We start from the raw sequence: 12056 nt of genomic DNA, 5'->3' as shown, positions 1-12056 counted from the left end.
GTTCTTAAGCCTGTTGCCTATAGATTTCAATATCTTTAGCTTTCCTTGTCATTGTTCCCAATTGATTATAAGTTAGCAATCGTGAAACTGCCATCACTTTCTCCCTTTCCACTTATTATTTTATTGCTGCTTTCATGTCTCTTAACCAGGACCATTTTTTAAAAAATGGAATGACCCTGCTTTGTGATTTCGTATTGTTACAGATCTCCCACCTCCAGAACCAAAATATTCTTTAAAAACTCTCAATTTGTATTCACATTGTTTTGTTTAAATTCTCCTCCTAATCAATTTGACTCAATTGTTTTTTGGCTTCATGAAATTCTGACCCTCAGTTTAAAGTGCCTTTTTATGGAGAAATACCCTGAAGGAGTGGATAAGCATTTAAATACTTGAGGAGCATGGGAAGATCGAGTAAAGGAAATGTAAAGGAGATCAATAGGTGAGGTATTATGTAAAAACATCACCTCACCCACCTTGTCTCTAGCTTAGCCATAGTGATAGCTGTGCCTCATGCTTCATCTTGGCCATAATGGTTAACTGCACTTAGCCTGGAGGTGGAGTAAAACAGGAATTGGGGCACTCAGTCCTATTAGGTGAGATTCTTCACACCCTTCCTCAGGCTTCTCCTTTTCTGCACTGGAACAAATATTGCCTAGTTTATTGTGTGTTCTCTTGCTCCATTAACAGCGTTGGCTACGAGCGAAGGGAGACAGCTCCCAGAACTGCCTGCACAGTAATGTCTTCCCTTGCCGCAAGTCCTTGTTGGGCACCGTCTGCAGGAGTAACGTACAAAGGCTCTGTTCTGTTAGCAAATGATGTTGCAGTTTCTGCGTAAAATGTTCCTTTAGGCGTCAAAAAACCTAGCATCCCTACCTCTAATGGACACAGAGATAAACCAAACAGATGGAAGAAGATGATGTGGGCCTTAGTCCAAAGCGCCTGTGTTTTTTTCTTTTAACAAATGTTGCTCGGTGGTTTAGTGGTTGTATTGTGATAATGCCTCGAGGCCCCAAGGCCTCAGAGTGCTAGGCCCAAAGCGTTTACAATCTAAGCAGGCCTTTGGCTAGGCCACCCCGTCAAGGCACTTGGTCGACGCCCGGGGGGCCCGTCGTGCTGGGCCTGAGCGTGCTCGCGCGGCGCTGGAGCACTCCATTGCTCTTGGCTGCGCGTCCATCGCGGCCAGAGCATCCGCCCTCCTTGTGGGCGATCCTGGCCGGGAACCAGCGCCCAGCCTCGGCCGCGCGTGGCAAGGGGCCTGCTCCTCCCCCGGGCAGCTGGTGGCTGGGCTCTGCCCCCTGCGGGTGAGGCGCCAGGCCTGGAGGTGGAGGCAGGGTGAGAGCCAGGGCCTGCCCTGTCCCGGGGGGCGACTCTCGCCCAGTGGGGAGCTGGGCAGGACAGCCTGGCCCTAGCTTCTCCCTTGGGCCCCCACCGTGTCCCCCAGGGCAGATGGGCCAGTCCACAGGCAGCAGGGGCTGCTCCAAGCAGTTCCATTAGGGGGAGGGGGCTCCCCCAACCCCGCAGGGGTGAGTAGGCTGCTCCACAGACACTTCTATGGGGTGGTATTAGGGGCTGATCTTCCCCCCCGTCTTCCCCAGGGGCAGATGAACCACTCCACACTCAGTTCCATTCGGTGCCAGTAGGGGCTGCTCCTCCGCGCACCCCTCGGATCGATAGACCGCTCCAGACTGTTCCATTGGGTGTCACTAGGGGCCGCGTCCCCAAACCCCCCAGGGACCGGGTGAATAGGCCGCGCCACAAGTGTCAGTTCCATATTGGGCGCTGATGTATTCCGCCCCCACCCGCAGGGACAGATGAGCGGCTCCACAGTCCCGTTGGTCGCTTTAGGCCTCCCCCCATCGCTTGTGGGTGGTTCGGCCGTTATGACACAGCACAATAGCCGGAGTGGGCGGGGGAGCTCGCTCTCAACCGAACCCTGCAAGGCCGGCGCGGTGCATGTCGGTCCGGCTGGCGTTGAGTGACATACGAGCCGGCCAATGGAAAGGGCATAAGAGCCCGTCGGGGTGCGTCGGCGAAGGCCGGCCCCAATGGCTGGCGGGGAGAGGGGCGGGGCCGGTGGGTTTCCTCTGGGGACAGGGAGCCGGAAGAGTTGTGTGTGAGGTGACTGAGGAAAGGCGGCAGGTAAGTGCGGGGACTCGGGGCTGGGCATGGGCCCCACGCCAGGGGGGTGGCTCGGGGGGCCGGGGCTGGGCCCCGAGAGAAAGAGCCGTTGGGCGGCGGGAGCGCTCTGCTCCGTGGGAGGCGCCGCTGGGCCTGGCGTGCTCTCCGCCGGCTCCCGCCCCCAGCTGGGAGTCAGGCCCCGCGGCCTGCTGCGGGCCGCCCAGCCCGGGGACGGCCTGGGGGCCGCACAGCGAGCGCAGGCCTGGGGCCCCTCGGGAGCGACTCAGCCGCTCACTGACCTCGTCGCCGTCGCTCTGGGCTTCGCGCGCTGGCCGATGCGGTGGCGCTCGGTGCCATTTGTGTGTCCAGCCGCCTGACTTCGTGTCGGCGCAAATTAGATGCGCAACTCACGCCCTTAAGTTATGTCAAGTAGCGCTCCCGGTAATACCGGGCTCGCTTCCGTAGTAGCCGCGAAAGCGCCTTGCAAAGGAGGTCAGTATCACTCCTGTCTTACAGGTGGGGAAACTGAGGACCAGGGAGATGAAGGGACTTGCCCAAGGTCACCTACTAGCCCAGTGGCGGAGCTGGAAATAGGGCCAGATCTCCTGAGTCCCAGCCCAGTCTTCTGTCCACTAGCTAACGCTATCTTTCCTAAGTTTTCATCATTCAGTTCAAGCATTAGCATGTGAGATGAATTGGGGGTGCCTCATGCCTGGGTGGTGCTGTTTCAGGCTGTCTGGAGACTTGGGCAGGCTTCAGGCATGCTGTCACATGGTTCATGTGGAGTGAATTACATAAAATTTCTTTCCAAAGCTGTCCTGCATAGACACTGCCTCCTGAGTAAACATAGCTCAAGATCATTGCTCTATTTCCTGAATGCATATGCAGTGTATATAACAGGCAGCTGGGTCTAGTGCTGGGGTTGGCAACCTTTCAGAAGTGGTGTGCTGAGTCTTCATTTGTTCACTCTAATTTAAGGTTTTGCATGCCAGTAATACATTTTAACGTTTTTAGAAGGTCTCTTTCTATAAGTTTACATACAACAATAGTTTAGTTATATATTATAAAGTAAGTAAGGTTTTTTTAAAATGTTCAAGAAGCTTCATTTAAAATTAAATTAAAATGCAGAGCCTAATGTACCGGTGGCCAGGACCCAGGCAGTGTGAGTGCCACTGAAAATCCGCTCACACACTGCCTCTGACACGTGTGTCATAGGTTGCCTACCCCGGTCCAGTGCATGTGACAGGGAGTTCTACTTCTACTGATTACTTTGATATGCAACTTGAGGGCAGTGACAGAACTCTTGTGTTTATGTGCCTCTGTAGAATGAAGATGGTTTCTTAGCTTACATGGATGATATGAGAATTAATTTTTGAAGTACTTTGAAGATGTAAAGTTCTGTGCAAATGCTAACGGCACTTAAACTTGGAACAAGTAGTGGAATGACTGGTTCAAACAATGGCACCTGCTTCTCAGAAGCAAATGCAAAGTCATCTGCTTGCCAGTGTGACAAGGTTTATCACAGTCTTATCTTTTAACTTCTCTATGGGTGCGTCTACACTATGAAATTAGGTCGAATTTATAGAAGTCGGTTTTGTAGAAAGCGTTTTTATACAGTCAATTGTGTGTGTGTCCCCACAAACGCTCTAAGTGCATGTAGTCGACGGAGTGTGTCCACAGTACCGAGGCAACCATCGACTTCCGGAGCGTTGCACCGTGGGTAGCTATCCCACAGTTCCTGCAGTCTCCACCGCCCATTTGAATTCTGGGTAGAAATCCCAGTGCCTGATGGGGCTAAAACATTGTCGCGGGTGGTTCTGCGTACGTATTGTCAGGCCCCCCTTCCTTGTCTCCTTCCCTCCGTGAAAGCAAGAGCAGACAATCATTTTGCGCCTTTTTTCTTGAGTTACCTGTGCAGACGCCATACTAAGGCAAGCATGGAGCCTGCTCAGTTAACCATCACAGTATGTCTCCTGGGTGCTGGCAGATGCGGTACTGCATTGCTACACAGCAACAGTTTATTGCCTTTTGGCAGCAGACAGTGCAGTGTGTCTGGTAGCTGTCATCGACGTAGTCCAGGGTGCTCTTTTAACCGACCTCGATGAGGTCGGGGTGCCTGGGCAAACATGGGAGTGATTCAGCCAAGTCATTTCCCTTTTAAGTTTCGTTTCATGGCGATTCAGTCCTACTGGCAGTGCTCTGTCTTTTAATCTGCAGCCAGCAGAAGACGATGGCCAGCGGTCATACTGCACCGTCTTCTGCCGAGCACCCAGGAGATGACGATGGCTAGCCGTCGTACTGCACAGTCTGCTGCCAGCAAGATGTATAAAGATAGATGAAATGGCTCAAAACAAGAAATAGACCAGATATGTTTTGTATTCATTTTCTCCTCCCTCCCTCCGTGAAATCAACGGCCTGCTAAACCCAGTTTTGAGTTCTATCCTTGAGGTTTTGAATTCTATCCTTGAGGGGGCCATTCTGTTTCTCACAAAGCCACCCCCTTTGTTGATTTTAATTCCCTGTAAGCCAACCTTGTAAGCCATGTTGTCAGTATTTGAAAGAGAGGGTCAATGACAGTAGTACTCTGAAGCATACGGAATTGGTCTGGCCTGTATCATGCTTCTTAGGATCAAAGAATGAGTTTCAGGAAGAAGTCATTTTCATTTTGAGTATCTTAATGGATCAGTGCCAAGAGAGTAATGGAGTTGGGAAGGTTAGCGCCCCCTCCATGTAATTGCTAGGGCTTAGTTAGCATGCCAGCTCTTCGGCAGTGCATTGCAAATTCTAGAAACAGTGGACAACTTTTTCTTGTGGAGTTCTTCGTTGGGGTTCTAATGAGATTGTGTAGAAGAGAGAAATAATGGGATATTTATATAGTCATATTTTCTAGTCCATTGTCTCTTTTCAGGATGTCTTCAGGTGCGTTGTTTCCAAGCCTGGTGCCAGGCTCCCGTGGTTCATCCAGCAAATATTTGGTGGAATTTCGGGCAGGAAAGATGTCTCTGAAAGGCAGTACTGTAACTCCAGATAAACGAAAAGGCCTTGTTTACATCCAGCAAACTGATGATTCCCTCATTCACTTTTGTTGGAAGGACAGGACTTCTGGAAATGTTGAAGATGTGAGTATAACTTCATTATTTCAATCTTAAGAATTTTGTAATGGCTCTTTTGTACTCTGCATTGTGAACCACAGTGAAAGACTTTTTAAGAAGAGATTTGAATAAGACGGGTGGTGTCTTTACAAATAGGCTTTGGAAGTACATGCTTGGTGTAAGGGGCAACATGGAAGCAGGCATAGAGAGTTGTTTTTGTGAGGAGTAATCAAAGAAGTATCCAAGTGTTTCTTAATATTTTTTTTATCCCCCCTCTCTTTTTTTTCCAGGACTTGATTATCTTTCCTGATGACTGTGAATTTAAGAGGGTACCTCAGTGTACTACTGGTCGTGTGTATGTGCTGAAGTTCAAGGCAGGATCAAAGCGACTTTTCTTCTGGATGCAGGTTTGTGACAAGTAAATGATAACATTTAGAACTCCATTGTTTCAAGACATGTGCGAGGAATAATCAAGGAGGGGATGGACGGGGGTCTACACTTTAAAGAATTATCCAACTTCTAATCTGTTTTGAAGATGCTTGGAGGCTTAAGAACAACTCTCTTACAGGAACCGAAGACTGATAAAGATGAGGAGCACTGTCGTAAAGTGAATGAGTATCTCAACAATCCTCCAATACCTGGTGCTTTGGGTGGGAGTGGAAGTGGCGGCCATGAGCTCTCAGCATTAGGAGGTATAGTCTATTCTCTACTCCTTCTCAGTTTGAGAGGTTTTTTTTATACATACTTTGCAGTTTTCTAGGAACCAGATCCCTGCTTATTTTGGAGAGTGACCTGGGGAGAAGGATTATACTAGAAATGTAGACTCTTAACAAAATAAATTGTGTTGCTATAATAGGAAGGAGCAGGCTAAAAAATGAGTCTGAGAAGAAACTTTGTTGTATCTGTTAGGTTTTCTGGTGTCCTCCCTTTTTCTAAAGCTAAGCTACTTTACTATTTTAAGATGCCAAAAAAAAACCCCAAAAAACACTTGAAACAGTTTTTCCTTGCAGTATATGTCAATTCATCTCCTGCTGCTTGAGACAGAGTGTTATGAAAATTGTGAATGTTGTTTTTCAGAATGTTTTGTTTTTCTTTTTAGGTGAGGGTGGCTTGCAAAGTCTTCTTGGAAATATGAGCCATAACCAGCTCATGCAGCTGATCGGACCAACGGGCTTAGGAGGACTTGGTAAAATGCTTTCATATCTTTATGCCACAATGGTGTGTTTCCTTCTGGGTTAAAACTTACCTTACGTTGATTTATTTTCTTATTGATTTGAATGACATTTCCTTCATGTGAGAAGGCAGTCCCTTTCTCAAAGACAAAACCATAAATAGATGGGGAAACTAAACTGGAAAAAAGGAATGCAGCAAGCAGAGTGATCAGTAGTTCAGCTTGGCATATGTTGGTTGTGTGTAGGTTTTCCTCCACAAATTTAGTGGTGGTAATTTTGCATTGAGCTATATTCCAGGATTGAAGGAGCAGGAGGATGGCTAATGAGTGGAAGACCTGTCTAACCTCTTAGGAGGGAGTTGGAGGAGAGCATTCTCCTTTCTTCTGAGGGCAGTAGTTGATTTCTGAGATTCCAGATTTCTTCATCTCCTCAAAAAATTGACAATGATATGTATCTCACTGGCTTTTTTTTTATTGAGCCATAGGGCATCTTGAGATTATTCGAGGTGCACATTCCCTTAGTGTCCTGGCCTTGGGATACCAGTTAACTTACTGCTCAGTGAAACAAGGCGCTTCCTTCTGTGGGTGCTGATCATACTGTCTCTGCACTGGTCTTGGGCCTTTGCAAGTACTAGGAGTGACAGACCTTGGATGGCATGTCTCAGATCCTGAAGGGGTGTGTCCTTTTACTGCTGCTCATACATGAGCTTCCCAGCAGGGACTGCTGCAGTATAGTAAAAAGTGACACTAGCCTTGTAGTTTACCTCTCCTGCTCCTACTGTGGAAGTGGTAATGATCAGGGAGCAGTGGAGGTAATGTGCTATTGAGGGATGTGGCATGATCCACATGGGGGAACTCTGCAGAAAAGAGGGAACAGAAGAACAGAGAAACAAGTAGCTGGTTACTTGCTCATTCCTCTCCTATGTTTTCCCTCTGTAGTTTCAGTCCATTGTGCACAGGCTGATGGGGCACTCTAGCTGCAAACTCAAGAGGGCAGAATTAGTTTCCAAAAGACTGCACAACAGAATGCAGATGGTCATGTGGACAGGCATACAGCAATTAGACTTGGAATAAGAAGCAGCTGCAAGGGGAATATGTACTAAATGGAGCAAGTGGTTATCACATGGGTCAGGAGAAGAATCACAAGGAGAAATCACTGAAAGTTCTTAAACCATCCTCTAGTTCTGTGTAGCTTGTTCCTGCTGCCAGCTTAGAGAAGCTATGACTAGGAACAGGGTGGAGGATTCTTTGATTGTAAATTCTTGTGTACAAGACAGTTACCTCATCATTTTTTTGGCCTTTTGCCATGCATTAATGCCTTGCTGTGTTTTCTGCTGGAAGTAGTGGACCATCCTACTTGCTTTTGCTCCGCCTATAGAGCGTTTGACCACAGAGCTGTCTGTCTAGTGCTGTATGCCTGCACTAGAGTTGAAACTGAAGGGAGTGCAGGGCTATCGGGGGACACACATCCTCTCATCCAAGAAAATGGGTTTTGCTGTGTGAAGGGATTTTGTTTGTATTATACAAACCAACGCCACTTCATCTTTTGATATAGCTAGGAGCTGAGCAGTTTTTAATAAGCACAAGCATCTGTTGGACAGGAATTATTCTAATGGGGGTTTAAAATTATAAAATGAAAAATACCTGCATTTTCATAAAAAGGAATGGCCTTGTTTTCTTCCACCTCCTCTTCTCGCCCCATTATTTTAGGAAATAAAACTTGCAGGTGTAAAAATGACTTCTCTTCTAGACAGCAAAAAGAATGCTGCCTGTAAGTGCAGTTGAGTCAAACCTGAATAGCTATATCTTTTATAAAGGGAATGAACACACAATAGTTTCTAAACAGATGTCTTTCCATCATTTGTGGAAGGTGGGCTTGGTGCACTGACAGGGCCTGGCCTGGCTAGCTTACTGGGAAGTGGGGGACCCCCGACCAGCAGCTCATCGTCAAGGTAAGATATAAATACACCCACTTAGCGTGATTGTTCCATTGAACTATGAGGAACTGGGTCTAGTTCTGTGGTTTTCAAACTTTTTTTTCCTGTGACCCAGTTGAAGAAAATTATTGATGCCTGTGACCTAACGGAGGTAGGGATGAGGGCTTTGGGGTGTGGGAGGGGCTCAGGGGTGAGGGCTGCGGGATGGGGCTGGGAATGAGGGGTTCAGGGTGTGGGAGGGGGCTCTGGGCTGGGGCAGGGGGGTGGGCGCAGGAAGCGGTCAGGGCTCTTGGTTGGGGGTGCAGGCTCTGGGGTGGAGCCAGGGACAAGGGATTTGGGGTACAGGGAGGGGGCTCCAGGTTTGGGGTGGGGCTCAGGGCTGGGGCAGTGGATTGGGGCGTGGGGTTGAGGCGCGGGCTTACCTCAGGCAGCTCCCGGTCAGCGGCACAGCGGTGCTGCTAAGGCGGGCTTCCTGCCTGTCCTGGCACTGCGGACTGCACTGCGCCCTGGAAACAGCCAGCAGCAGGTCCGGCTCCTAGGTGGAAGCATGCATGTGCCTCGGCGTTGCTCTCGCCCACAAGCACACCCCCCCCCACCCCCCCCGCTTGGGAGTGTGGACCCTGTGGTTGGTGCAGGCCTCCCCCACCACCACCTAGGAGATGGACCTGCTGCTGGCCACCGCTTCCAGGGCGGACTAGCCTGCCTTTCCCGTCGGCTGTGCTGCCCGGCTCTTCTAATGGCCTGGTCGGTGGTGCTGACCAGAGCTGCTGCAACCCAGTCCTGGGTCATGACCTGCGGTTTGAAAGCCACTGGTCTAGTGAATAGAACAGAACGGTAGGAATCAGGACTCTTCCTTGCCTCTTAAAATGGGGGTAATATATGCTCACAGGGGTGCCAAAGTTGGTTGAAAGCTGCTTATAAAAGTGCAAAGTAACTGCTTCTGCAGTGAGTTAATTATATTTATTACACTTCCAGTTCTCGCAGCCAATCAGCTGCTGTAACCCCATCTTCCACTACTTCCTCTACACGTGTAACACCAGCCCCGTCTGCTCCTGCGGCTGCATCTGCAACTAGTCCCAGCCCTGCACCGAGTTCAGGCAATGGAACCAGCACAGCAACAAGCCCAACTCAACCCATTCAGCTGAGTGACCTTCAGAACATTTTAGCTACTATGAATGTGCCAGCTGGAGCAGGAGGACAGCAAGGTAACAGTACTCTGACCAGACAGCTGTTAGATACCAGATGTGCCTTAAAGCTGTTTTACTGACCTGTATAATTTTAAATCTGTTTGGAAGCCTTTCTGTTAGAGCCCTAACCTACTTAGATAAATGATGTACTTGTGACTGCCCCAAAGAGTGCCCTGAAATCAGTGGTATCACATCTCAGTATTCACTCCAACCACCAGTGGCTCTAGTTAAAGTAAACCAGTTTGCTTTGTGTTCAGTCTAACAAAGCTTTGTTCTATCCTAGTTGACTTGGCCAGTGTGCTGACTCCTGAGATCATGGCTCCCATTCTGGCAAATGCTGAAGTTCAAGAGCGGTTGCTGCCTTATCTTCCATCTGGGGAATCACTGCCGCAGACAGCAGAAGAGATTCAGAACACTCTGACATCTCCCCAGTTTCAGCAGGTAGATGTCACAATTTGACAACACATTCTTCCACCGACCTAGCGCTGTCTACACTGGGCGATTAGTCCAGTTTAATTGTGGCACTCAAGGGTGTGGATTTTTCGCACCGCTGAGCAGCACAGGTTGGTTGACCTATCTTTTCAGTGTGGACCAGTCCTAAGAAACTACTTCAATTCACTGTGCTTCATGCAACTAACAAATACCGGGCATCTGTTGGTTTTTTATGGAAGTGTTAGCATCAAATTTCTCTTTAGACATACTATATTTTTTTCTGTGTATAAAATAGCTACACACGTGCCCCAAGTCTGTTTGTCTCTGTGCTTTCCCCCATTGATGGACTCAGTAAATGCCAAGAGCTCACTTTTCCATGGCAGTGACTTAGTCCCACATACGGTCTAAAGACCCCTCACTTCCTTGATCTGGGCTTCCCCCTTCTCTTTGTAATGAAGTCTCTCAGAAAGGATAGTATTCATGACTGAATCTCAGGACCTCCCTTCATAGGAGGGCTGGTAGGCAACCTCCTTAAAGCTAGCAGATGTCCAGTCACTTGAAGTTTAAGTTGGCAGGAAAGAGAGATTTTCCTACTGCACTCTTCCTCGTTGGGCATGTCTGAAGACAAAGTTGCACCAGTTTAGATTTAGAGCAGTTTAGTTTGCACTATTTAAATTGATTGAAAAGAGTCAGTGCATACAGTCTGTGGTTTACATTAACACCGTGTGCGCACAGACCAGGCCTTAAGGAGAGATGTGCAGTACACCAAGAACCAGGGGCCTGAGGAGTGACTCTTTAAAACCTGCTGCACAGCAGGTGTTACTTTGATTTTGGTGAGTTCTGCTCTCCCAATAGATCAGATGTAGTCAGCATATTCTATTACATAGAATTCGATGTCAAAACCAAGGTGAAGAGTAATTTATTCAAAGTGGCCACACAGTATTGCAGAAACAAAAAGCAAGTTTTATTTGGTATTGTTGACTCTGTTTCACAGGCATTGAGCATGTTCAGTGCTGCTTTAGCTTCAGGACAACTTGGTCCACTAATGAGTCAGTTTGGCTTACCAGCTGAGGCAGTAGATGCAGCAAATAAAGGTGGTAAGTTTTTTTTGTTGTTGTTTTTTTTCTCTTAAAAGAGCATGGATTTACATCACTGTTGCCCTGTAACTGACTGACTGCAGTGTCTGAATCTGTTATAGGAATAGATGCTGGGTAATGTTTTCAAAAATCACTTAAGTGCTTAAACTCATTGAAAGTCAAGGGGATTAAGAGCTTTTGGGCTCTTTTGGAAAAAATGTACTTAGTAAATAAAATCACTAAACTCCTCTCCACAACACACAGTCTAAATGTTGTGTTTGCTCAACCTCTCCTGAGGTTTCTATTAATCTAAGATTGCACAGTATTGATGCCTAAGTAGCTTTGAGGCTGCTTTCTTGATTTAGAGGCCAGAGTCTGAGAGAGTACTGGAGTTATGCACAATACCCAAATGCAGCAGAGCATGCAGTGACAGTTGGGACTTAAAAATATTTTTCCTGTTGCAGTCACTCAGCTGCTAATGTTTTTCTAGGGGGAATATTTAATTGAAGGCATGGCTGCAATAAATGAAGTTATCAGTAATTCTTAGGTCCTCCCACTGTCAGAGGCACCGTTATCCACTCTGCTAAGCCTGGAAATGTTGGTATGGTAAATCTGTTATGAGCAGAGTGTGTATATGTAAGGTAGTAAAGTTCCACTGATTGTCAAAATCTGCTTGTATGTTTAGGAACATTATTCAAACTTTCAACCCTGTTTCCTCTGCTAAATGACCTGTGTTTTAACTTCAGTCTAATTTATGATCATGTTCTTGGTGCAAAGCTAACCTAACTAATACATTTCTTTTACTTTTCAGATGTAGAAGCATTTGCTAAAGCAATGCAGAACAATGTCAAGTCAGACCAAAAGGAGGGAGAATCAAAGGAAAAGAAAGATGAAGAGGAAGATATGAGTTTAGATTAAATTATCTGCTCTCCCTTACAAATAGTCCTAGACATTAATTTAAGCAACTTTAGTAGGATTACTAGCTAACTTCATATTATCCTTACACTAAATCTACAAATAAAGGATTTTTATCTGCCAAATCA

The 12056-nt window shown here is 47.3% G+C and overlaps 1 protein-coding gene across 6 annotated transcripts; it reads left to right on the top strand.

Annotated features, from left to right (window-relative positions):
* Positions 1-2005: 2005 nt before the first annotated feature.
* Positions 2006-12056, top strand: ADRM1 (ADRM1 26S proteasome ubiquitin receptor). 6 transcript variants are annotated; one of them, XM_077831950.1, is made up of 11 exons: positions 2121-2139; positions 3444-3632; positions 5027-5237; positions 5501-5617; positions 5779-5902; positions 6310-6396; positions 8252-8333; positions 9294-9523; positions 9789-9946; positions 10932-11034; positions 11825-12056. In XM_077831950.1, exons 2-11 carry the CDS (start codon positions 3577-3579, stop codon positions 11929-11931), a joined length of 1275 nt encoding a protein of 424 aa, XP_077688076.1. In that variant the 5' UTR covers positions 2121-2139; positions 3444-3576; the 3' UTR covers positions 11932-12056. The 6 variants fall into 6 exon arrangements, with proteins under 6 accessions (XP_077688077.1, XP_077688080.1, XP_077688076.1 ...); XM_077831951.1 differs by lacking the exon at positions 3444-3632 and having other exon boundaries at positions 2006-2139; XM_077831954.1 differs by lacking the exon at positions 10932-11034 and having other exon boundaries at positions 2115-2139.

This window comes from Eretmochelys imbricata, chromosome 13, assembly GCF_965152235.1.
Source record: "Eretmochelys imbricata isolate rEreImb1 chromosome 13, rEreImb1.hap1, whole genome shotgun sequence".
NCBI classification, from domain to species: Eukaryota; Metazoa; Chordata; order Testudines; family Cheloniidae; genus Eretmochelys; species Eretmochelys imbricata.
Note: the sequence above shows the minus strand (reverse complement) of the source record. Positions and strands in the feature narration are given on the sequence as shown.